The following is a 27,390-nucleotide window of genomic DNA, read 5'->3' as shown; positions in this document are numbered from 1 at the left end:
TTGAAATTAGTGGACCAGAACAAACTGTTGTTCAAATACAATGAAGCAACACCTTTGGACCAATCAGATTCGAGAAACCAACAGCGCTGTGGTCAAATTAAGCAATGAGCCACAAGATGGAGTGATAAAAGCGCTCTAACGTACTAAATAAAATTATGATAGTCTTACAGTCATTGTAGCCTTGTAGCTGTATAGTGTACTTGGAATTCCCTCTGATATGAAAACATGGTGCTGTAGGATTCCCATATTCTTGCTTCCAAAGTATACATCAGATACCATTCCAGTTTGTGGGACTTGATGTAGACTGGTATCACAGAACCTAACCTAATGTCTTCACATTGCAGGGTAGAACGGTTGTGTCTGAAAGGATTACACAGTGTTACCATTATAAATACTGTGTATACAAATAGCAAGTTTTTGCAACATCACTGTGACATCACTCCAAAATAATGATATGCCCTTTTGTACTCCTGTCAGTGTGATTATTCCAAATAGTTCTCATCTTACTGGGAAATTAACGTTATCTGGAAGCACAACAGCTGCTTGGGGTTCAGTGTATTATGGTTGTAATGTGAAAAAAAAATCAATACTGTAAAGATACAGATTTATGCTGTTGCTTCACATCATCCACACAAACAGTATGTTTAAATTTGCATGAAAAGTTTATTTAGAATAGTACAACATAAGGAATTACAGTTGTTAAGGAAATGACTCATAAATTAATAACAATTTTCTTTTTAAATTATTAAATAGTTTACTGTATTATCGGCACATTCACTGTCACTGAAAGACAGGTATAAGATAAAAGCATAAAAGGCATTCATGTCTTTTAACACCGCAGGAAGTGTTTGTTATCCAGCACACGCATCAAAGATGTTTTACTAAACTCGAATATGCGTGGTCCACTGATGAGGTAGGTGAAACCTGCATAAACAAGAGGTGTTAATAATCAGTATTTTCATATAACTAGGTCCAAATGAGCTCAAATTATTTAGGAAATGTATTAATTCATTAAATACTGACCCCTTTGCTGGAAGGCTGCCAAGACTTTTCCTGTCATTCCCTGGAATCTCTTGTCCACCAGTTTAGGGTAACCCTTGTCCATCTTTTTGTTGGTTGTGTCGTAGCTTTAAAAATATTTCTATTAGTAAATAACTTGCATTCTGTCTTCTTTCTTTTTAAAAATATAACAATACTCTAATATGTACCTGTAGTATTTTTTGCCAGTGAAGAACAAAGCCCTTCCGGTATACTCATCATAAAGGGCAGCGGTGATCTTCTTCACACTGGCCGGCAAGCCGAAGCTACTGAGAGTCTTGCGATTCACAACGTCATAAGCGTTGAGAACCAAGACCTTCTGACCTAAAGATCATAAACACAAGTACACACAAAATCATCTGTATCTTTTGTAGATTTTATATTGCTATTATTATCAATAATAACAATGTATTAAAATTCAATCGATAAATATTTGCAAATATTTTTTACCTTTAAAGATGTACACCAAGTCATCTGATGGATCCTCGAAAGCAGCGTCAATATTATCTGGAAGCTCAGGCCAAAAGCTCTTAATCAGAAATTGTTCAGTTTGAGGGTTCTGAGGGTGGAGGCGCCAGAAAAATCTAAATGATGGTAATATGCATTTATGGTTAGAATCATAAATGATGCTCCAAACAAATAGGAGACAAATTTAGACAAATACTTTTTATATGCATACATACTTATCCTTGAAGAAATACATCTCTCCACGCAGGGTTGTAACAGCATCCAGGACCAGATTGCGGTCACAGGCATTAGGAGTGGATGGAGGTGTGGGCACATCAGGCATTTCAGGGTTTGGACCTGTTAGATTAATTAAATGTTGTTAAATAAATGTTTGAAGTGTAAGCTTTTCTGAACAAAATGACTAATTCCAGAAGCTCACCATAGAGAGCCTGAATTTTTCCGACGTCGTCTCCAGGAAGAAGGAAGTTGTCAACATCTCTGTAGGTGTACCTTGCATTCATGAGTGCTCCAGGATCACTGGAATGGTCCAGGCCCAGGGCGTGACCAAATTCATGTGCCGCCACCAAGAACAAGATGTATCCTGTGTTGTCCCAATAATGATGATTAATTGTATATCTTGTACACTACACTGTGTATATTTTGATAAGTTTGATATGAGTATATTTACCATCATCAGACTTGAACGTGAAGGTCTCATCATCATCAAAATGGGTGTCTCCACCAAGGCCAACAGCGGGGCCAAATGCATGAGCCAAGAGACCATTAGGTCCATCAAATGGGGATCCATCACCATGATCTAGAAATAGAAAATATTCATATATGTAGCTTAGAATTGCTGAATACACTAGTAGTATTAACATCCATTTGAAAAAAAAATCAGTCTACATCAGGCAGAGTTTTGAAGACTGAAGCATAAAGCATAAAGCAATTGAGTTAATGTCACAAGCGTACACGTCATTAATTAATAGTGTTTTTTGACTGCTGTCGTGCCTTTAGGATATATTAAAATGCTGGCACTTATGATCTCTAACTTAGTCTATCAACAAAAAAAAAACTCCACAATGAATGTGTGACGAGGAAATGGTACCAGTGCTACTGGATGAAGTAGGAGACTAACCTCCGACAGTAAAAGAGATCATGATGTCGGCTACACCGCTGTAGATGCGAGTGAACCTCAGGGGAGTGACGCGAGCCCAGACTTGCAGCGCTCTCTCGATAGAGTCATCCACTTCAGCCACAGACATGTCAGGAGTGTAATTCTCAATCCTGTAGAATAAAAATAAATTGTAACTTACTAAGTTACTGTGTTTGATACAGAAAGCTGTAATGGGCAACTTTGCCGCTTGTACCTGTACGTCAGTTTGTTGGTGGGCCACTTATTACTTGACGAGTCAGCACTGAAAGCAGCCACATCTGGAACACCACAGCGGGGCTTCTTCATCATCTCCAATGTTTCCGTGTCCAGAGTTCCTGTCACATTTAACCTGAAAAACTGCTGCATCTGACTGAGCTTCAAGCTCATCTCATTGACCTTGCGCCCAAAAGATGGTTTGTTCTCCTCTTGCATGTTGTACAGTTTCTTCAAGTAATTCTGGTTAAATGGAAAAATGTGCAGTTAGAAATCTAGTTCAATAAAATTAATGCTGAATAAAATAATAATAAAACAAGAAAAATTTCAAGTTGCACAGTCCAATGCCATTCTTACCTTTGCAAACTCTTCATCATTCAAGTCATTAGTCAGTGGTATCGGGTCTGAGCGAACCCTGAACACCATGGCAACCAGGATGCACAACTGGTAGTAAGTCTTCATCTTGCTTCTCTTCTAACAAACTGATGTAGTCTGGGCTTTGGTCCGAGCTTTTATAGGAAAAAAGTGGGGATATTGCTCAACAATCTACGTCATTACACATACACAAGACCACAGACGTAGGTAATCAAGGATGACTACATATCCTGAATTTCCCTAAACACAGCCTAAAGCAACTGGGCAACAGATTTAAAAAGCAATTAAATTACAAATGTTTTTTGTTACAAGTAGAAATGACAGTACGACTAAACCTTTGGTAAACTCTTAGAAAAGATTTGGCTTTAGAAAACTAGAACCTTTTATCATTCAAATGTGAATAGTACTCATACTGTAGGAATACTTTTTTTTTTTTTTTAAAATACACCATTGGCTAAATGGTAAACGTTTTTTTAAATATAATTTTAAAATATAAGTAATATTTGGTGCAATCAAATTCACAATGTCCTTTCATGCCAAGTGTTCAGGGCTGTATTACATTTAGAAAATATACTGACTATGAATCATGATGGATTATTTTTTCATTGTTTCTTGCCAACCAATTTGGAATACGTTAACATAAGTTATAAATCATATTTAAATCAAATTATTTTTCCTTCTATCACTTTGTAGTGAGATACATCATTAGCTCCATTATAAGCTATTAATCATATTATCATATTAATGATTTGTCTTTAGTTAGAATCAGTGTAGAATCTGTGATTTTTTTCTGTTTTGTTTTTTGTGAGGCCTTATTCGTTGCCAACACATTCCCGCTTTGTGCTGCTTTAAGCTGGGTCTTTCCCCAGTTGATGTTGAGCCATATGCTGTACAACTCATGCTCACTCAAAACAAGCCACATTACACCCCTAAGGCAGGATGTTGGCAAATACTATTGTCTGTATTTGGGTTTTTCAGCTTGACTGCGTATCTGCTGATATCATCATCATTTCCCTTTAATCTTTGGCTAATTATGTCAACCTTTCATTGTCTGTACCGCTTATCCAATCTGTCCTTGGGTCAAGGGGAGCCTGTGCCTATCTCAGGCGTCATCGGGCATCAAGGCAGGATACACCCTGGACAGAGTGCCAACCCATTGCAGGGCACATACACACACTCTTTCACTTACACAATCCCATAATTGTGCATTGTGTTTATGTTAATTTATGTTAAACACTTGATATTCCAAGAAACAGTTTGTGCCTATGTCTTATGTTCTGGAGTCAGGTGATCTCACCAGAATGGCTGTTTCTTTCTTATTTTCATTTCAGGGAGCTCATTTTTCCTTGCAACTAGTCTGCATATTGTGACTCTGCACCCAGGAAAAGTTCTGGAGGTACAGTATTCAGCTGGACTGACTACCAGTTCAAGTGCCAGTTCAGTTGTAGAAAAATGCACATAATAATTCTTTAACATAATATAGAACTTTCTGAAACCAACTGGGTTTTCATTCATCTAGAGTAATGGAGAAGGTGGTGCTCATAACATGTTAATAGCCCTGACATACTTCTTCACCAAGTGGTTCCTGTTACCATGTTACATATCAATATACAATATACAACTGTATTCTATTATTTCACAGTGTTTGACCAACTATCTTTATTAATAATTCTCAGTTAAATTATGCAAACTATCACTGTGGTGAGAAAATGAGTCCCTGGATATGAAGCAATGTCTTTTTTCTTCTCCAAAAACCTTCCGCAGAATTTCATCATCATACAATTGTGATATGTTGGCAGGATGTCTAGCACATTTGAGATATACAACAGCACAATCTACTGATCTAAACTGTACAGACAATATTATGCAATGTTAAGGTTAGTAAATTTGAAGAAGTGAAGATACTCTGGTTTTGGACAGTCTCATTAAATTTCCTTTTAGCAAGGAGAGGTTCTGCTTGTTCTTTCCATATCTATGTGGGATTCTGAGAGTGGAAGATGCCAACAAGAAGGTTGAGGACCTTGTGAAGCAGGGCTGCTGAATCAAGCGGAGAACCCAGTGTGACTTAGTTGAGATTGGATCGCACCTGCCTCACCTGAATCCACAGTCTACATGAGTAGAGTCAGTAGAGGCACCAGCAGAGAAGCTTTTAGATGAGTGTATATAAAGAAGAAGCTGGGTAGGGGTCCTTTATCAGGTATGAACCACTTTGAACCCCAATCCTCCAATCAACAAACCAGAGCCTTAACCATTTGAACCAGCACAGGCCCAGGATTCAAGCCCCTGGACCAAGTGGGGTTAAGGGCCCAACATTGATAGCTTGGCAGTTTGGAGGCTTGAACCTCAACCTTCTGATCAGTGACCCAGTGCCTTGACCACTGAGCCACCATGTCCATACCTTAGAAGGTGTGATCCCTGAAGTATGTTCAACTGGGATGCAAAGCAGAGTCTAACCAAGGCAGAATGGTTTGTCTGAATTTGAACAGCTGATGATTCCAGGACATGTCACTGCTGATGTGTTTCTTTGCAACAGAAGATGTGATTTTTTTGTGAAGTATTGTAAGGCAGCACCCTCTCCTGGTGGTTATTAGCAAATTCCCCTGACATTCATTTTCTTCCATTTAAAAGCTTCAAATCTTGAAGGTAATAAACATTACTTTGAGCAAAAAAAGCGATCTTGTAGTATCCATTGTTATGCAGAAGTAATATCTTTTTTATTTGCAAATTCATACTTTCACTGACAAGTTTTTAATAAATATTTTTATTCTCTTCAGTTATTTTGCTTGGATTTTTGAATGCTCGAAAAAGCATTATTGTAAACATCTTAGTTATTTATTTAAATGATCTTATTGTGTTTATACTCATGCTCTAATGAGACCTACATGGTCCATTAGACAGATTATTTGCATATTGTGTAAGATTCTATTTATGAATAATTTTGATGATTTTTTAAATGTACTGTTTTAAGAATACTTGTTTTATTTTTTGTTGTTAAATCACGGTAAATTCTGTTATTTTGTCTTGTCTGAAGCAGAAGTCAGTTGAGCCATATCCTATAACTCTTTAGTTAAGACAATGCGATGAGTAACATCATGTCTTCAGTGACAGGATATTGACAAATACCATTGTGTCAATAACGTGATCTCAAATAACAATGTCCCAAATACCACTGTTACAAATACCACTGTCTCAGGTACTACTGTCCCAGTGTAACAAATACAACTGTCTCGAATCCATTTGTCCCAACATCTCCAGTGCTACCATCACTGTCTTAAATATTACTATTCCAATTATAACCATCTCGTATCTCACTGTCCCCGTGTCCTAAATCCCACTGTCCCAAATAATACTGACCCAAATACCACATTCACAAATATCACTGTTCCAAGTATCACCACACTAAAAACCATTGCCCGAATTTACCAAATAAAACTGTCCCAAATCCCAAATATTCCAATCCCAAAGTAATTCCAAACACATGGAAATGTGTCCTTTTAAGTATTACAATGGATGTTGGAGGTCCTAGAAACAAATACACAGTAAAACATATTTTAGAAACAGTAGTGACATATACTTAAGCTCTTATTTCACATCACATCAGGGAATTAAAAATCCTGCTGCTTGTATGTAGTCTCAAATGAACAAAAAGTGCAGTAACTGTAAACATTGACTTAGAGTTAGCTGCAAGAAAACAAACAACATTAATTATACAAGGAAGATTAAGTGGTGGATCAGCTCAAGGTTGAAGTAGGCAGCTAAGTTTTCAGGACAAAATCACAGAGATCACCCTCAGGTGAGGCATGCTGGAATTAATATATAGCTTTTATTCTGATGTTGTTGGAGGATTTTAGCATGGCTTTTTTACCTTTTTTTTACCATTAATGATTTGTCTTTAGTTAGAATCAGATTCTGTGGGGTTTTTCTATTTTGTTTTTTGTGAGGCCTTATTGGTTGTCAACACATTCCTGCTTTGTTGCTGCTTTAAGCTGGGTCTTCCCCAGTTGATGTTGAGCCATATGCTGTAATTCTCATTCTAACTCAAAACAAGCCACATTACACCCCTAAGGCAGGATGTTGGCAAATACTATTGTCTGTATTTGGGTTTTTCAGCTTGACTGCATATCTGCTGATATCATCATCATTTCCCTTGAATGTTCGGCCAATTACGTCAACCTGCAGATAACCAGTTTAAATAATTGTGAATTGTTTTTATGTTTGGTTCCCATCCACAAAAATCAGACACTCAAATTCTGACACATTACTTGGGTAGGATAGGCGTATTAAGAACCTGTTTCATGTATGCCTAAGTTTGTTCACTCAAACTGCCTGAATAATAGCATTATCTTTTGAAATATCCATACTGCTGCATGTTCTCAGATGCAGCATCCATTTATATAAGTTAAACAAAATATTATCAGGTCTGTGTTTTGTCAAAACAAAGGATATACTTGATTTCAAGACATATCAATGGATACAACATTTTATCCTCAACTGCCTTTATTCAATTAAAAAAACATAGTTACATTATTTACATGGGCGCAGTAATATGTTGGCAGTTAACGGAAGCCATAAAACCCACAGTACCTGTGTTATTAAAATTACTAGATTCAAAATTGCAATAGAAACTGACCTTTATTGGCTACAGAACCCATTTTAAGACTTTTGGCTCATTTGTAAATTATCACTTTGTAGCTAAACACATACTCACATATGTATCACATGCATAGCATATTTCAGTTAGAATTTTGTACAGTACTGAAACAGCATTGGTTAAAGTAGTAAATTACAGATTTCTTAAGCAGATTAAGTGTTACATCTTTCTTCTCAGTGCAGGGTTTGCTACCATAGGTCACAATACGTTTCTAGCTGTGGCTGCTTTCAGCCTTTGACTTCTTGTATTGATCCTTTTTCTGCTCTTTAGCCCTGATCCTTGTGCTTCTTTGATGCTCTGCACGTTAGAAATTGGTTCCTGCTGTTGTGGAAAACCTCACCTGGGTTCCAAAAAAACAGTTTGTATCTATATCTTATGCTCTGGTGTCGGATGATTTCGCCAGATTCTTCGCCAGTTTCTTCTCCATTGTCTGGGTTTTTATTTATACAGAGTAATTTAGCAGGTGGTGCTCACATCATGTTACAAGCCCTGAATTACTTCCTTACAGGAGAGCCCTTTCACCTCTTTAGTGTGAAAGACACAAACCACTTCATCAGGTGGTTCCTGTTACCGTTACATATCAATACTGTATTCTATTATTTCACAATGTCTGACCAACTATCTTTGTTAATAATTATCAGTTAAATTATGCAAACTACCACTGTGGTGAGAAAATGAGACCCTGGAAATGAAGCAATGTCTTTTCCTTCTCCAAAAACATTCAGCAGCATTTCATCATTATTCACATGATATTTTGGCAGAATGTCTAGCACCTTTGAAACATACAACAGCACAATCTACTGATCTAAACTGTACAGACAATATTATGCAATGTTAACGCTGGTAAATTTGAAGAAGTGGAGATACTCTGGTTTTGCACAGTCTCTTTAAATTTCCTTTTAGCATGAAGAGGTTCTGCTTGTTCTTTCCATATCTAAGTGGGATTCTGAAGATGCCAACAAGAATTTTGAGGAACTTGTGGAGCAGGGCTGCTGAATCAAGCGGAGAACCCAGTGTGACTTGGTTGAGATCAGCTGCATGGGATTTGCAGGCACCTGCTTCACCTGAATCCACAGTCTACATGAGAAGAGGCATTAAAAGAAGAAGCTGAGGAAGTTGGGTAGGGGTCCTTTATCAGCTATGAACCACAAGACTCCTATCAACAACCCAGAGCCTTAACCAAGCGGGGTTAAGGGCCCAACATTGATAGCTTGGTGGCTTGAACCTCAACCTTCTGATCAGTGACCCAGTGCCTTGACCACTGAGCCACCATATCCATACCTTAGAAGGTGTGATCTCTGAAGTATGTTCAACTGAGATGCAAAGCAGAGTCTAACCAGAGAGAGAAGCTTCTAGATGGCTGTATTTCAGAAGGTGTGATCCATGGAGTATGTTCAACCAGCATGCAAGGCAGGGTCTAACCAACACAGACTGGTTTGTCTGAATTTAAACAGCTGATGAGGATCAGGACATGTCACTGCTGATGTGTTTCATTTAAACAGAAGATGTGATTTAAACCAGTAAGTGTTGTAAGACAGCACCCTCTCCTGGTGGTTATAAGCAGACATTTACTTTTCTCCCATTTAAAAGCTTTAAATCGTGAAGGTAATAAATATTACTTTGTGCATAAAAGTAGTACCCATCCTTATACAAAAGAAATATATATTTTTTATTTTAATGGCCAAATTCATAGTTTTAAATGTTTTTCTTAATGAATATTTTTATTCTGTTCAGTTTTTTAAAATGTTTGATAATACATTATTGCAAATATCTTTTTTTATTGATTTTTTTTATGATCTTATTGTGTTTATTCTAATGCTCTAATGAGATTTACACAGTCCATTAGACAGTATATTTGCCTTTTATGTAGAATTCTATTCATGTATAGAATTCTACATGATTTTTAAAAATGCATTGTTTTAAGTACATTTTATACTCATTATAATATATACTTATTTGTTGTTGTTGTTGTTGCTGTAAAATCATGGTAACATAACTTATATTGTTATTTTGCCTTGTCTGGAGCAGACATCAGTTGAGCCATATCCTATAAATCTTTAGTTAAGACAATGTGATGATTAACATCATGTCTTCAGTGACAGGATATTGATAAATACCACTCAGGTGCTACTATCATAATGTACCAAATACAACTGTCCCAAATCCCATCATCCCAAACATCACTGTCCAAAATATCAACATCTCCAATACAACCATCTCAGTTATCACTGTCCCAGATATTACCATTCCAATTATCACCATCTAAAATCCCACTGTAACAATGTCCCAAATACAACTGTTCCAAATGCCACCACCTCAATTCCCACTGTCCCAAATACTAGTGACCTAAATACCACATTCCCAAATATCACTGTTCCAGGTATCACCCTGGTGAATACCACTGAACCCAAAGTGCCAATTGTAACTGTCCCAAATCCCATCACCCCAAACATAAACAGCTTCAATACTACCATCTCAGATATCACTGTCCGAAATATTACTATTCAAATTATCACCATCTTAAAACCCACAGCCCCAATGTCCCAAATCCCACTGTCACAAATACGACTGTTCCAAATGCCACCATCTCAAATCCCACTGTCCCAAATACTAGTGAACTAAATACCACATTCCCAAATATCAGTTTAATGTTTAGTGTCTTTAATTTGCAATTTGAAAATACATTTAGATATAGTATCTGGCTAATATACCAACATCACAATAGGCTGAAATTCCAATAACATGTTTTATTTCAAAAACACAACTCACACAATACACTTTACAAATGATTCTTCCAGCTGTCCATAAGGCAGTGTGTATAAATAACTAGCACTGCAAGAAGTGGTTGCTTTTCAGCACCTTCACCAGCCTTCCGTTATTATACTGGAAAACCTCTGACCCACTGAAGAGATAGTTATAACCTGAAAAAACATATAATGTGTCACTTTAGTTAAAGTTGATGACTCTTATTACTTAGGAGTTTGGAAATATATTTTTAAAATACTGACCATCTTCCTGAAAAGCTGCAGTAACTTTTTTGGTCACTTCTGGGAAGCTTGTTGTCACTAATTTCGGGTAGCCTCTGTCCATCGCCTTCCTGTTCATGTCGTAGCTGGAAAAAAAAAATACTACTTAACATGTTGAAAAGGGGAAAGTATTTATTTGATGGCTTTAATATAGCGAGACAATAAGAGTTACCTGTAGTATGACCTGCCAACAAAAAACAGCACCTTTCTGGAAAATTCATCATAAAGGGCAGCGTCGATCTGCTTCACTGCTGCTGGCAAGCCCAAGGCACTGAGACTCATGCTTTTCACAACCTTGAAACTGCGAACAGCCCAGACCTTCTGACCTGAAGATCATAAGCACAAGTTAACACTAACTCATATCTAATACCGCTAGTAAACCGGTATTGTTTGCATTGGAAAGCTTTGTTTTACCTTTAATGATGTACACCAAATCAGCTGATGTATGCTCAAAAGCAGCATCAATATTATCTGGAATATTGCGCCAGAAACGCTTGATCGGATATTTTGTGGTTGTGGTAAGCTGTGGGTGACTGCGCCAGAGGAACCTGAAGAACAGAAACTAGTATTAGATGGTCAGACATCTCAAACATGGATTAGAAATAGGTTAATGAGGTAACTTTGGGGTCCATGTGTACCTGTTCTTGAAGAAGAGCTTTTCTCCATGCAGGGTTGTAACAGCATCCGGGACACAGGCATTAGGGTTGACTGGTGGTTCAGGGTCAGGCTTATCGGGATTGACAGTACTTGATCCTGTTGAAGTGATTTTACTTTGTTAATAACATGCTGGGGAAATCACCAAAAGCTTTTCCTGAAGTATTACCGAAACATACCATACAGAGACTGAATTCTATTAACATCATCTCTGGGCAGAACAAACGTGTCAGGAGGGCTGTAGCTGTATGTTGGATACATCAGAGCACCAGGAACATTAGAATGGTCAAGGCCCAAAGAGTGTCCAAATTCATGAGCAGCCACGATGAACAGGTTGTATCCTATGGAAGAATACATGTTGTTTATGATGCATAGTTCATATTGGATTGTGTATGTTTTTTTTTTGTTTGTTTTTTTACAAAACATGAAGCATAATCACCCCGCGAAGATTTGAAGGTGAAGGTCTCATCATCATCAAAATGGGCGTCTCCACCGATGCCAGGGGAAGGGAAAAATGCATGAGCCAAGATACCATTAGGTCCATCAAATGGAGATCCATCACGGTGATCTGGAAATGGAAAATTACAATTTCTATGTTTATTATGGCAAAAAGTGCCATTTTGTTTAGTACCAAAATATTTTTTAATGAAATATTCTGCAATATTCTGCAGGAAAGACTTTTCAAGACAGGACTCTAAGTAAAGTAGGAGACTGACCTCCGACAGCAAAAGAGATCATGATGTCGGCTACACCATCGTAGATGCGAGTAAACTTCAGTGGAGTGACCCGAGCCCAGACTTGCAGCGCTCTCTCGATAGAGTCGTCCACTTCAGCCTTAGACATGTCAGGAGTGTAATTCTCAATTCTGTACAATAAAAATAACGAATTGTAACTTATTAAATCTATTCACCTGATTGTTTCATGACCACAGAATGGTTTAACTTAATAAACTACACTGCTTAGGTACCTGTAGGTCAAGCTGTTTTTAGACCATTTGTTAGAAAAAGCTATGGCCCTGTATGAAGAAACATCTGGAACACCACAGCGGGGCTTCTTCATCATCTCCAGTGTTTCAGCGTCCAGAGTTCCTGTCACATTTAACTTGAAAAACTGCTGCATCTCACTGAGCTTCAAGCTCATCTCATTGACCTTGCGCCCCAAAGATGGTTTGTTCTCATCTTGCATGTTGTACAGTTTCTTCAAGTAATTCTGGTTAAATGGAAAAATGTGCAGTTAGAAATCTAGCTAGATAAAATGTCAAATAAAAGAATATTAAAACAAGAAAAAATTCAAGTTGCACAGTCATGCAATGCCATTCTTACCTTTGCAAACTCTTCATCATTCGAGTCATTAGTCAGTGGTATTGGGTCTGAGCGAACCCTGAACACCATGGCAACCAGGATGCACAACTGATAGTAAGTCTTCATCTTGCTTCCCTTCTAACAAACTGATGTAGTCTGGGCTTTGGTCCGAGCTTTTATAGAAAAAAAATTGGGAATATTGCTCAACAATCTACGTCATTACACATACACAAGACCAGGATGACTACATATCCTGAATTTCCCTAAACACAGCCTAAAGCAACTGGGCTTTTTAAAAAGCAATTCAATTACAAATGTTCTTTGTTTCAAATAGAAATGGCAGTACCACTAAACCTTTTGTAAACTTTCAGGAAGAATTTCGCTTTTGCCATAATTGCCATAAAAACTGATTTTTAGAGGCCACAGAACCTATTTTAAGAACCACAGACTTAGCTCATTTGTAAATTATCATTTAGCTGCTAAACACATACTTGCATATGTATCACATGCATAGCATATTTCAGTTAGAATTTTGTACAGTACTGAAACAGCACTGGTTAAAGTAACAAATTCCAGATGTCTTAAGCAGGTTTAGTGTCACATCTTTCTTCTCTATGTAGGTCACAGTATTTCCTGAGAGGGACTAAAAAGTGTCGTTGACAAAAGCTCTTGCTTGGTCCAGAGCCAATTTAACTCGCATCCGATCTGCTCTGATTTGATCATCCTTTTAAGCCTTGCATGTTTGTATAATACCTAATACTATGTTCTATCTTTCACTCTTACCAGTGTGGTGCTGAAACCCTTCTCCTGCTGTGGCCTCTTTCACCCTTTTTTGCTGGATTTATCCTTGTGCTGTACTCCAGCCCTGATCCTTTTGCTTCTTTTGGTTTTCCACAAAAAATCAGACACTCAAATTCTGACACATTACTTGGGTAGGATAGGCGTATTAAGAGCCTGTTTCATGTATGCCTAAGTTTGTTCACTCAAACTGCCTGAATAATAGCATTATCTTTTGAAATATCCATACTGCTGCATGTTCTCAGATGCAGCATCCATTTATATAAGTTAAACAAAATATTATCAGGTCTGTGTTTTGTCAAAACAAAGGATATACTTGATTTCAAGACATATCAATGGATACAACATTTTATCCTCAACTGCCTTTATTCAATTAAAAAAACATAGTTACATTATTTACATGGGCGCAGTAATATGTTGGCAGTTAACGGAAGCCATAAAACCCACAGTACCTGTGTTATTAAAATTACTAGATTCAAAATTGCAATAGAAACTGACCTTTAGTGGCCACAGAACCCATTTTAAGACTTTTGGCTCATTTGTAAATTATCACTTTGTAGCTAAACACATACTCACATATGTATCACATGCATAGCATATTTCAGTTAGAATTTTGTACAGTACTGAAACAGCATTGGTTAAAGTAGTAAATTACAGATTTCTTAAGCAGATTAAGTGTTACATCTTTCTTCTCAGTGCAGGGTTTGCTACCATAGGTCACAATACGTTTCTAGCTGTGGCTGCTTTCAGCCTTTGACTTGTTGTATTGATCCTTTTTCTGCTCTTTAGCCCTGATCCTTGTGCTTCTTTGATGCTCTGCACGTTAGAAATTGGTTCCTGCTGTTGTGGAAAACCTCACCTGGGTTCCAAAAAAACAGTTTGTATCTATATCTTATGCTCTGGTGTCGGATGATTTCGCCAGATTCTTCGCCAGTTTCTTCTCCATTGTCTGGGTTTTTATTTATACAGAGTAATTTAGCAGGTGGTGCTCACATCATGTTACAAGCCCTGAATTACTTCCTTACAGGAGAGCCCTTTCACCTCTTTAGTGTGAAAGACACAAACCACTGCTTCACCAGGTGGTTCCTGTTACCGTTACATATCAATACTGTATTCTATTATTTCACAATGTCTAACCAACTATCTTTCTTAATAATTCTCAGTTAAATTATGCAAACTATAACTGTGGTGAGAAAACAAGACCCTGGAAATGAAGCAATGTCTTTTCCTTCTTCAAAAACATTCAGCAGCATTTCATCATTATTCACATGATATTTTGGCAGAATGTCTAGCACCTTTGAGACATACAACAGCACAATCTACTGATCTAAACTGTACAGACAATATTATGCAATGTTAAGGTTAGTAAATTTGAAGAAGTGGAGATAATCTGGTTTTGCACAGTCTCTTTAAATTTCCTTTTAGCATGAAGAGGTTCTGCTTGTTCTTTCCATATCTAAGTGGGATTCTGAGAGTGGAAGATGCCAACAAGAATTTTGAGGACCTTGTGGAGCAGGGCTGCTGAATCAAGCGGAGAACCCAGTGTGACTTGGTTGAGATCAGCTGCATGGGATTTGCAGGCACCTGCTTCACCTGAATCCACAGTCTACATGAGAAGAGGCATTAAAAGAAGAAGCTGAGGAAGTTGGGTAGGGGTCCTTTATCAGCTATGAACCACAAGCCTCCTATCAACAACCCAGAGCCTTAACCAAGCAGGGTTAAGGGCCCAACATTGATAGCTTGGTGGCTTGAACCTCAACCTTCTGATCAGTGACCCAGTGCCTTGACCACTGAGCCACCATGTCCATACCTTAGAAGGTGTGATCCCTGAAGTATGTTCAACTGAGATGCAAAGCAGAGTCTAACCAGAGAGAGAAGCTTCTAGATGGCTGTATTTCAGAAGGTGTGATCCATGGAGTATGTTCAACCAGCATGCAAGGCAGGGTCTAACCAACACAGACTGGTTTGTCTGAATTTAAACAGCTGATGAGGATCAGGACATGTCACTGCTGATGTGTTTCATTTAAACAGAAGATGTGATTTAAACCAGTAAGTGTTGTAAGACAGCACCCTCTCCTGGTGGTTATAAGCAGACATTTACTTTTCTCCCATTTAAAAGCTTTAAATCATGAAGGTAATAAATATTACTTTGTACATAAAAGTAGTACCCATCCTTATACAAAAGAAATATATATTTTTTATTTTAATGGGCAAATTCATAGTTTTAAATGTTTTTCTTAATGAATATTTTTATTCTGTTCAGTTTTTTTAAATGTTTGATAATACATTATTGCAAATATCTTTTTTATTGATTTTTTTATGATCTTATTGTGTTTATTCTAATGCTCTAATGAGATTTACACAGTCCATTAGACAGTATATTTGCCTTTTATGTAGAATTCTATTCATGTATAGAATTCTACATGATTTTTAAAAATGCATTGTTTTAAGTACATTTTATACTCATTATAATATATACTTATTTGTTGTTGTTGTTGTTGTTGTTGCTGTTGCTGTTAAATCATGGTAACTTATAACTTTTGTTAACTATTGTTATTTTGCCTTGTCTGGAGCAGACATCAGTTGAGCCATATCCTATAAATCTTTAGTTAAGACAATGTGATGATTAACATCATGTCTTCAGTGACAGGATATTGATAAATACCACTCAGGTGCTACTATCATAATGTACCAAATACAACTGTCCCAAATCCCATCATCCCAAACATCACTGTCCAAAATATCAACATCTCCAATACAACCATCTCAGTTATCACTGTCCCAGATATTACCATTCCAATTATCACCATCTAAAATCCCACTGTAACAATGTCCCAAATACAACTGTTCCAAATGCCACCACCTCAATTCCCACTGTCCCAAATACTAGTGACCTAAATACCACATTCCCAAATATCACTGTTCCAGGTATCACCCTGGTGAATACCACTGAACCCAAAGTGCCAATTGTAACTGTCCCAAATCCCATCACCCCAAACATAAACAGCTTCAATACTACCATCTCAGATATCACTGTCCGAAATATTACTATTCAAATTATCACCATCTCAAAACCCACAGTCCCAATGTCCCAAATCCCACTGTCACAAATACGACTGTTCCAAATGCCACCATCTCAAATCCCACTGTCCCAAATACTAGTGAACTAAATACCACATTCCCAAATATCACTGTTCCAAGTATCACCATGTTGAATACCACTGGCCCAATGTACCAAATACAAATGCTCCAAATCCCAAATAATTCAAAAACAAAGTTGTCATTTAAATATTTTTCCTCCTCCACATATGTAAGCTATCCTTTATATGGTGTATATTGTGTAGATATTGTGTATTTATATCTGGATTGTGTCATTTTTGAGTGACAGGTCAAGAAGGGATGTTTCGAGCCGCATATTCATGGATGCCTAAGTGATTGCAAGCTCTATTTTTACTATGGTTCACTGTCTCACCAGAATTTTAGATCCGCTAATGACAATAAAAGCTTTATTGTTTTGATGTTGTTGGAAGATTTTTCTATGTTTGTTTGGTGTCTTTAATTTGCAATTTGAAAATACATTTAGATATAGTATCTGGCTAATATACCAACATCACAATAGCCTGAAATTCCAATAACATGTTTTATTTCAAAAACACAACTCACACAATACACTTTACAAATGATTCTTCCAGCTGTCCATAAGGCAGTGTGTATAAATAACTAGCACTGCAAGAAGTGGTTGCTTTTCAGCACCTTCACCAGCCTTCCGTTATTATACTGGAAAACCTCTGACCCACTGAAGAGATGGTAATAACCTAAAAAAACATATAATGTGTCACTTTAGTTAAAGTTGATGACTCTTATTACTTAGGAGTTTGGAAATATATTTTAAAATACTGACCATGTTCCTGAAAAGCTGCAGTAACTTTTTTGGTCACTTCTGGGAAGCTTGTTGTCACTAATTTCGGGTAGCCTCTGTCCATCACCTTCCTGTTCACGTCGTAGCTGGAAAAAAAAATACTACTTAACATGTTGAAATGGGGAAAGTATTTATTTGATGGCTTTAATATAGCGAGACAATAAGAGTTACCTGTAGTATGACCTGCCAACAAAAAACAGCACCTTTCTGGAAAATTCATCATAAAGGGCAGCGTCGATCTGCTTCACTGCTGCTGGCAAGCCCAAGGCACTGAGACTCATGCTTTTCACAACCTTGAAACTGCGAACAGCCCAGACCTTCTGACCTGAAAATCATAAGCACAAGTTAACACTAACTCATATCTAATACCGCTAGTAAACCGGTATTGTTTGCATTGGAAAGCTTTGTTTTACCTTTAATGATGTACACCAAATCAGCTGATGTATACTCAAAAGCAGCATCAATATTATCTGGAATATTGCGCCAGAAACGCTTGATCGGATATTTTGTGGTTGTGGTAAGCTGTGGGTGGCTGCGCCAGAGGAACCTGAAGAACAGAAACTAGTATTAGATGGTCAGACATCTCAAACATGGATTAGAAATAGGTTAATGAGGTAACTTTGGGGTCCATGTGTACCTGTTCTTGAAGAAGAGCTTTTCTCCATGCAGGGTTGTAACAGCATCCGGGACACAGGCATTAGGGTTGACTGGTGGTTCAGGGTCAGGCTTATCGGGATTGACAGTACTTGATCCTGTTGATGTGATTTTACTTTGTTAATAACATGCTGGGGAAATCACCAAAAGCTTTTCCTGAAGTATTACCGAAACATACCATACAGAGACTGAATTCTATTAACATCATCTCTGGGCAGAACAAACGTGTCAGGAGGGCTATAGCTGTATGTTGGATACATCAGAGCACCAGGAACATTAGAATGGTCAAGGCCCAAAGAGTGTCCAAATTCATGAGCAGCCACGATGAACAGGTTGTATCCTATGGAAGAATACATGTTGTTTATGATGCATAGTTCATATTGGATTGTGTATGTTTTTTTTTTGTTTGTTTTTTTACAAAACATGAAGCATAATCACCCCGCGAAGATTTGAAGGTGAAGGTCTCATCATCATCAAAATGGGCGTCTCCACCGATGCCAGGGGAAGGGAAAAATGCATGAGCCAAGATACCATTAGGTCCATCAAATGGAGATCCATCACGGTGATCTGGAAATGGAAAATTACAATTTCTATGTTTATTATGGCAAAAAGTGCCATTTTGTTTAGTACCAAAATATTCTTTAATGAAATATTCTGCAATATTCTGCAGGAAAGACTTTTCAAGACAGGACTCTAAGTAAAGTAGGAGACTGACCTCCGACAGCAAAAGAGATCATGATGTCGGCTACACCACTGTAGATGCGAGTAAACTTCAGTGGAGTGACCCGAGCCCAGACTTGCAGCGCTCTCTTGATAGAGTCGTCCACTTCAGCCTTAGACATGTCAGGAGTGTAATTCTCAATTCTGTACAATAAAAATAACGAATTGTAACTTATTAAATCTATTCACCTGATTGTTTCATGACCACAGAATGGTTTAACTTAATAAACTACACTGCTTAGGTACCTGTAGGTCAAGCTGTTTTTAGACCATTTGTTAGAAAAAGCTCTGGCCCTGTATGAAGAAACATCTGGAACACCACAGCGGGGCTTCTTCATCATCTCCAGCGTTTCAGCGTCCAGAGTTCCTGTCACATTTAACTTGAAAAACTGCTGCATCTCACTGAGCTTCAAGCTCATCTCACTGACCTTGCGCCCCAAAGATGGTTTGTTCTCATCTTGCATGTTGTACAGTTTCTTCAAGTAATTCTGGTTAAATGGAAAATGTGAAGTTAGAAATCTAGCTAGATAAAATGTCAAATAAAAGAATATTAAAACAAGAAAAAATTCAAGTTGCACAGTCATGCAATGCCATTCTTACCTTTGCAAACTCTTCATCATTCGAGTCATTAGTCAGTGGTACTGGGTCTGAGCGAACCCTGAACACCATGGCAACCAGGATGCACAACTGATAGTAAGTCTTCATCTTGCTTCCCTTCTAACAAACTGATGTAGTCTGGGCTTTGGTCCGAGCTTTTATAGAAAAAAAATTGGGGATATTGCTCAACAATCTACGTCATTACACATACACAAGACCACAGACGTAGGTAATCAAGAATGACTACATATCCTGAATTTCCCTAAACACAGCCTAAAGCAATAAGGCTTTTTAAAAAGCAATTAGGCTTTTTTTTTTAAGCAGGTTTAGTGTCACATCTTTCTTCTCTATGTAGGTCACAGTATTTCCTGAGAGGGACTAAAAAGTGTTGTTGACAAAAGCTCTTGCTTGGTCCAGAGCCAATTTAATTCGCATCCGATCTGCTCTGATTTGATCATCCTTTTAAGCCTTGCATGTTTGTATAATACCTAATACTATGTTCTATCTTTCACGTTTACCAGTGTGGTGCTGGAACACTTCTCCTGCTGTGGCCACTTTCACCCTTTTGACTTGCTGCATTTATCCTTTTGCTGTACTCCAGCCCTGATCCTTTTGCTTCTTTGGTTTTCTGCACTTAACTGTAACTTGGCTCCAGCTCATTGCCATTTGAGACAGTTTTTCCTTGCAACTAGTTTGCTTATTGTGAATCTACATCTGGATTTTTGTTAAGCTACTTTGTGCCAATATATAGTTAACATTTCTATGCTTACAAATTGGATTAAACAAAACATTTTACAATAGAGCTTAACACTTGATTGAGCTAATTGTTCACTTCAGGTTTGCTCTAACATTGTTTTTTCTTGGCCAAGTGGATTATGGCAGTACCATATTTTGCCTTTAAGTCTCAATGTCACCCTCACATTTTTTTAATAGCTCACGACTTTATCTAGCAGCTACATCACCGTCATGGAAATAGTGTTGTTTTGTTTCACCTTATGTACCAGACAAAAGTACTGAAGGAACTGCATTCAGCTGCACTGACCACCAGTTCAAGTGCAAATTCAGTTGTAGGCAAATGCAATCATTCTTTAGCATAATACATAACATTCTAAGTACTACCACCAGGTTTTCATTTATCCATTTATCTTTAGTGTAAAAGACACAAACCACTGCTTCACCAGGTGATTCTTATTACCATGCTACATAGCAATACTGTATTATATTGCTTCACAATGCTTGACCAACTATATCTGTTAATATTTCTCAGTTAAATTATGCAAACAATCCCTATGGTGAAAAAGTGAGACCCTGGATATGAAGCAATGTATTTTCCTTCTCCAAAAACCTTCCGCAGCATTTCATCATCATTCACTTGTGATATTTTGGCAGGATATCTAGCCCATCTTGCTTGGTGCAGAATTAACAAAGGCACAAAGGCTTGAAACACAGAGGGAGCACTGGTCAGTCCATACAGTATGACTAGGCATTCAGAGTGACCCCTCGAGGTAATGAACAGCATCTTCCACTCTTCCCCTCATGTATTCGTATGAGATATATGCAGTCCTAAAGTCCAGTTTAGTAAAGATCCATGGCTCTCTGAGCTGTTCCAGGGCTGGGGGGACCAGCGACAGTGGGTAAGGTTACCGGACAGTGATGGTGTTTAGGCCTTGGTAGTCTTTTTTCTCAGCAAAGAAAAGGATGTGGATGGTTGTATGAACCTGGAAGTGAACTGGGCGGGTCAGGTGGTTCAATATCCCAATGATGGCTCTCTCTGGTGGGTTGGAGGGGGAAGTGCAGGGGGTGCTGTTACATATACAAAAGCAATCAGTTTTTTATTATTAATGATCAAATTCATACTTTCATTTGTGTGTTTTTTTTTTTAATATTTTGTTTTGTTTATATATTCTGATTTGAATAGTTTTGAATGTTTGTTTAGCTCATGTTATATTTCACTGACTGGTTGGGGTTCAAATCCCAGCACCACCAAGCTGCCATCACTGGGCCCTTGACTAAGTTCACCCACATGAACATTTACATACAAGGCAGTTTCTTTGCATATTATGTAGAATTCTATTTACAAATAATTTTGATAATTTTTTATATGTACCGTTTTAAGTATATTTGTGTTATTTTTTTGTTGTTAAATCATGATAACTTTTGTCATTTTGTCTTGTCTGAAGCAGAAGTCAGTTAAGCCATGTCCTAGAAATCGTTAGTTAAGACAATGTGATGAAATAACACCATGTCTTCAGTGGCAGTATACTGTCAAATACTATTGTGTCAATAACATGATCTCAAATAACAATGTCCCAAATACCACTTTCCAAAATATCACTTTTACAAATATCACTATCTCAGGTGCTACTATCCCAGTATACCAAATACAACTCCCAAGTCCCATCATCCCAAATATCACTGTCTCAAATATTACCATGTTGAATACCACTGCCCCAATGTACCAAACATAATTGTTCCAAATTTAATCTTTGGGTATGCTAAAAGCTGAACTAGACAGCTAAGTTTACAGGACAATTTCACAGAGATCAGCTTCAGGTGAGACATGCTGGAACTAGTATGTAGCTTTTTCTCCTCCACTTATCATTATCCTTTATATTGTGTGTATATATTATGTATTTATATTTGGATCCTTGCATTTTGCTCTAACTGGAGTCTTATTTTCACTCCTGCTCTGTCATTTATATCTTAAAACTATGAATTATGATTGGACTTGGATAAATAACTGTTTAAAAAAAACCATGACAAAATGAGTGCAAGCTCAGGTACAGATGTTCGCTTGAATGAGTTGCATTTTTCTGGATACTGAAGAAATTGTAAACTCTATTTGTTTCCATTGTTAATTGTCTCACAAGCAGTTACTGACGCTACTAAAGAAAAGTAAAAACCTTGTTGTTCTGTTGTTGAAGGATTTTATCATGGCTTGAATTCCAATTTTAAAAACATGTTAAGATATAGTATCTGGCTGATATAGCAGCATCACAGTAGACTAAAATTCCAATAACGTTTTATTTTAAAAACACAACTCAGACAATGATACACAATATAACATGGCACAAGCACAACATGACAAGAAGTTATGATGATTGTGTTCAATGATAAATAAGTTAATAATACACAAAATATATTGCTATGTACATGATTTTATAATTTACTTTACAAATGATTCTTCCTGCTGTCCATGAGGCAGCGTATATAAATAACTAGCACTGCAAGAAGTGGTTGCTTTTCAGCACCTTCACCAGCCTTCCGTTATTAAACTGGAAAACCTCTGACCCACTGAAGAGATAGTAATAACCTGAAAAAACATATAATGTGTCACTTTAGTTAAAGTTGATGACTCTTATTACTTAGGAGTTTTTAAATATATTTTAAAATACTGACCATGTTCCTGAAAAGCTGCAGTAACGTTTTTCGTCATTTCTGGGAAGCTTGTTGTCACTAATTTCGGGTAGCCTCTGTCCATTGCCTTCCTGTTCATGTCATAGCTGGAAAAAAAAAATACTATTTAACATGTTGAAAAGGGGAAAGTATTTATTTGATGGCTTGATAACGAGACAATAAGAGTTACCTGTAGTATGACCTGCCAACAAAAAACAGCACCTTTCTGGAATATTCATCATAAAGGGCAGCGTCGATCTGCTTCACTGCTGCTGGCAAGCCCAAGGCACTGAGACTCATGCTTTTCACAATGTCATAACCACGGAGAGCCCAGACCTTCTGACCTAAAGATCATAAGCACAAGTTAACACTAACTCATATCTAATACCGCTAGTAACCTTGTTTTGTTTGCATTGGAAAGCTTTGTTTTACCTTTAATGATGTACACCAAATCAGCTGATGTATACTCAAAAGCAGCATCAATATTATTTGGAAGATCAGGCCAGAAGAACTTGATCAGATATTGATCGGTGGTGGTAAGCTGTGGGTGGCTGCGCCAGAAGAACCTGAAGAACAGAAATCAGTATTAGATGGTCAGACATCTCAAAAATGGATTAGAAATAGGTTAATGAGCTTAATGTTACTTCAAGGTCCATATATACCTGTTCTTGAAGAAGAGCTTCTCTCCACGCAGGGTTGTAACAGCATCCAGGACCAGATTGGGGTCACAGGCATTAGGGTTGACTGGTGGTTCAGGGTCAGGCTTATCAGGATTGACAGTACTTGATCCTGTTGAAGTGATTTTGTTAATAACATGCTGGGGAAATCACCAAAAGCTTTTCCTGAAGTATTACCGAAACATACCATACAGAGACTGAATTCTATTAACATCATCTCTGGGCAGAACAAACGTGTCAGGAGGGCTGTAGCTGTATGTTGGATACATCAGAGCACCAGGAACATTAGAATGGTCAAGGCCCAAAGAGTGTCCAAATTCATGAGCAGCCACGATGAACAGGTTGTATCCTATGGAAGAATACATGTTGTTTATGATGCATAGTTCATATTGGATTGTGTATGTTTTTTTTTGTTTTTTTTTTGACAAAACATGAAGCATAATCACCCCGCGAAGATTTGAAGGTGAAGGTCTCGTCATCATCAAAATGGGCGTCTCCACCGATGCCAGGGGAAGGGAAAAATGCATGAGCCAAGATACCATTAGGTCCATCAAATGGAGATCCATCACGGTGATCTGGAAATGGAAAATTACAATTTCTATGTTTATTATGGCAAAAAGTGCCATTTTGTTTAGTACCAAAATATTTTTTAATGAAATATTCTGCAATATTCTGCAGGAAATACTTTTCAAGACAGGACTCTAAGTAAAGTAGGAGACTGACCTCCGACAGCAAAAGAGATCATGATGTCGGCTACACCATCGTAGATGCGAGTAAACTTCAGTGGAGTGACCCGAGCCCAGACTTGCAGCGCTCTCTCGATAGAGTCGTCCACTTCAGCCTTAGACATGTCAGGAGTGTAATTCTCAATTCTGTACAATAAAAATAATGAATTGTAACTTATTAAATCTATTCACCTGATTGTTTCATGACCACAGAATGGTTTAACTTAATAAACTACACTGCTTAGGTACCTGTAGGTCAAGCTGTTTTTAGACCATTTGTTAGGAAAAGCTCTGGCCCTGTATGAAGAAACATCTGGAACACCACAGCGGGGCTTCTTCATCATCTCCAGCGTTTCAGCGTCCAGAGTTCCTGTCACCTTTAACTTGAAAAACTGCTGCATCTCACTGAGCTTCAAGCTCATCTCACTGACCTTGCGCCCCAAAGATGGTTTGTTCTCATCTTGCATGTTGTACAGTTTCTTCAGGTAATTCTGGTTAAATAGAAATAAAACTTTCAGAACCGGGCTAAATAAAATCCTGTGTAATTGTAAGTTGCAGAATACAATGCCACGCTTACCTTTGCAAACTCTTCATCATCCTTAACAACAGATGGTGGTACAGGACCTGAGTGGACCCTGAACACCAGGCCAATGAGGACACACAACTGGTAGGAAGCCTTCATCTTGCTTCTCTTTCAAGAGACTGATGTGGTTTGGGCTCCAGCACCTGCTTATATATAGGAAAAGGAATTGTGTATTGAGCAACATCATGAGTCAGAAAAAGATATGAGTCAGAATAAGGTGACATAAGATAAGGAAGGAAATTATGGATGACTACATATTGTTAATTTCCACTGGTTGGAGCTTATAATACCTGGACAAAACATTTCATTTCACAAATGTTGTATAGTTAAAAGATATTTTGGAAAAATGGGTTTGGATGTGAGATCATCTGTGTTGCTAAAAAAAAATTGTACAACAGTTGTATGTTATAATGGTATCATAACAGTCATCTCATGCACTGTCTTTGATCAAAATAGACGATTATTTAAATAACCGTTAACATGAATATCAGATTTTTTCTTTCAAATCTACTTAAACTTCAAGTCAGCGTACTATGCCATTAATCAGCTTCTAATGACGCAGAAATCACATTATACAGAATGCTTTTTTTAGTGCTGTGTGTAGATTTCTGGCTATGAATCATGTTAATAATGTGTGTGTGTGTGTGTGTGTGCATCCTGTGTGCGTTTTTGATTAATGTTTTGGTTGATGATGGCCACTTCTGTAATTCTGGTTTGTCTGGATCCAAAATTGAGCCATATACGGTAAACAATTACTCAACCCATGACGATTGTCCCATGTTTCACTACCCCACACTTCACTCCCAGATATCATTGTATTTAATTTAACTGTATGAATGACCATGGTGTAAAATGCAACTGTATTGAATATAACCGCACCAAATAGTACTTTTAAATACCACTGGTGTAAATACCACTGCCTAAATACTATAATCCAAATACCTCTGTCTCAAATACCACTGCTTCACATACAACTGTCCCAAATATCACTGTATTAACGGCCACTGCCCTACATGCGTCTGTCCTAAATATCATTGTATTAAATACTACTATCCCAAATACCACTGTCTCAAAGAATACTGCCCAATGTACCCCTCTTCCAAATATCACTGTATTAAATTCTACCACTCCAAATATTACTGTCTTAACAACCACTGCCCCACATGCTACTGTCCCAAATATCACTGTATTAAAATCATACAATCCCACCACTGCCCAACATTCCACAGTATCAAATATCACAGCCTCAATTATCACTGTTATATACCAGTCCCAAATACCAGTGCCTAAATACCACAATCCCAATTACCTCTGTCTCAACATCCACTACCCCACATACTGCCATCCTAAATATCACTTTAATATCAGTATTTTAAATACCACTGCCTCAAAAACTATTGCCCTATACACTACTGTCCTAAATATCACTGTATTAACTACCACTATCCATCATTCCATTGTATCAAATACCACTTTCCCAAATACCACTACCAGAGTTACCACTCTATTAAATACCTCTGTTCCAAATACCACTGTCTAATATTCCAATCTACCAAAATACATTAGCACTGTCCCAAATTCCAATTGACCATTTACCACTCAAATTAAATACCACTACTCAAAAAAACATGACAAATACCACAATACTACTACTCCAAACTCAATTGCCTCATGTACTACCGTATCAAATACCACTGCCACAAGTATTCCTGTAAGCAGCAAAGCTGCTCCAAATCCCACTATCTGAAATAAACACTCCAGGAGTATTGTAATCTCATGAGAGACCCTGGGCATGTCTGAACTTGTAAACGGCATCAGCAAAGAAAATTCCAGCCTTCAGTAGATTCATGAGTTCAGATACATCTCATTTTGTGTCCTCTCCTGTTTTATGCCTGCTCTTGCCTTCATGAGACAAAAAATAGAAAATTGCTTTAACTTAATCGGTATGTGATTATTATTAGAAATTAAGTTTAGGGTAAAATGTAATATCTCTGATACACAAAGTGATGTAGATCATTTATGGAACCTCTCCAGGGGTTTAGTAATATTTGACCAGTTCAACTTAACTTTATTAAAAATCTGCAGAAGTTTCAACAAGAGATGGGGCAAATCTGTTGGTCTTTACTTTCACAAATGATAGACAAGTAAATAAACCTTACTGACTCTAATTTTTACCCTGTGCTTAGTTTCCATAGCTTTTACTAACATTTATAAGAATTCTCACAAAGGTTGGAACCTTTACAAAGAATTGCCTAGGTTTGAACCAAAAATATCCGAACATACAGTAATGTCGAATTTATTGTAAACATTTCAAGAAATGAACGATCCTGAATGAATGGCTTCCTGCGAGTATTTCACTCCTCCAAATCTAAAACAAGCACAGACTAAGCAAACAAAACATCTGCATACACCATCTGGCAAACAGGCAGCATCTGGCAAAAATGCTCAGATTTTTAAACC

At 37.5% G+C, this 27,390-nt stretch overlaps 2 protein-coding genes across 2 annotated transcripts; both read right to left on the bottom strand.

Moving 5' to 3' along the window:
• Positions 1-671: 671 nt before the first annotated feature.
• LOC131367144 (uncharacterized) lies at positions 672-13,015 on the bottom strand. The gene is made up of 21 exons (XM_058412406.1): positions 12,883-13,015; positions 12,528-12,769; positions 12,277-12,425; positions 12,000-12,128; positions 11,740-11,901; positions 11,545-11,659; positions 11,321-11,454; positions 11,079-11,232; positions 10,889-10,992; positions 10,712-10,801; positions 8,748-8,944; positions 3,212-3,328; positions 2,856-3,097; positions 2,624-2,772; positions 2,174-2,302; positions 1,925-2,086; positions 1,722-1,842; positions 1,489-1,622; positions 1,209-1,362; positions 1,024-1,127; positions 672-924 (listed from the first exon to the last, which is right to left on the bottom strand). Exons 1-21 carry the CDS (start codon positions 12,985-12,987, stop codon positions 830-832), a joined length of 2,988 nt encoding a protein of 995 aa, XP_058268389.1. The 5' UTR covers positions 12,988-13,015; the 3' UTR covers positions 672-829.
• Positions 13,016-17,280: 4,265 nt separating this feature from the next.
• LOC131367142 (uncharacterized) lies at positions 17,281-25,048 on the bottom strand. The gene is made up of 21 exons (XM_058412404.1): positions 24,925-25,048; positions 24,597-24,838; positions 24,346-24,494; positions 24,069-24,197; positions 23,810-23,971; positions 23,608-23,734; positions 23,378-23,511; positions 23,136-23,289; positions 22,949-23,052; positions 22,775-22,862; positions 21,199-21,352; positions 19,553-19,669; positions 19,199-19,440; positions 18,948-19,096; positions 18,671-18,799; positions 18,411-18,572; positions 18,216-18,330; positions 17,992-18,125; positions 17,750-17,903; positions 17,561-17,664; positions 17,281-17,474 (listed from the first exon to the last, which is right to left on the bottom strand). The coding sequence occupies exons 1-21, from the start codon at positions 25,027-25,029 to the stop codon at positions 17,380-17,382; spliced, it is 2,949 nt and encodes a 982-aa protein (XP_058268387.1). The 5' UTR covers positions 25,030-25,048; the 3' UTR covers positions 17,281-17,379.
• Between the last annotated feature and the right edge of the window lie 2,342 nt (positions 25,049-27,390).

Source organism: Hemibagrus wyckioides, linkage group LG16 (assembly GCF_019097595.1).
Source record: "Hemibagrus wyckioides isolate EC202008001 linkage group LG16, SWU_Hwy_1.0, whole genome shotgun sequence".
NCBI classification, from domain to species: Eukaryota; Metazoa; Chordata; class Actinopteri; order Siluriformes; family Bagridae; genus Hemibagrus; species Hemibagrus wyckioides.
This window is presented reverse-complemented; position numbering and strand designations above follow the sequence as displayed.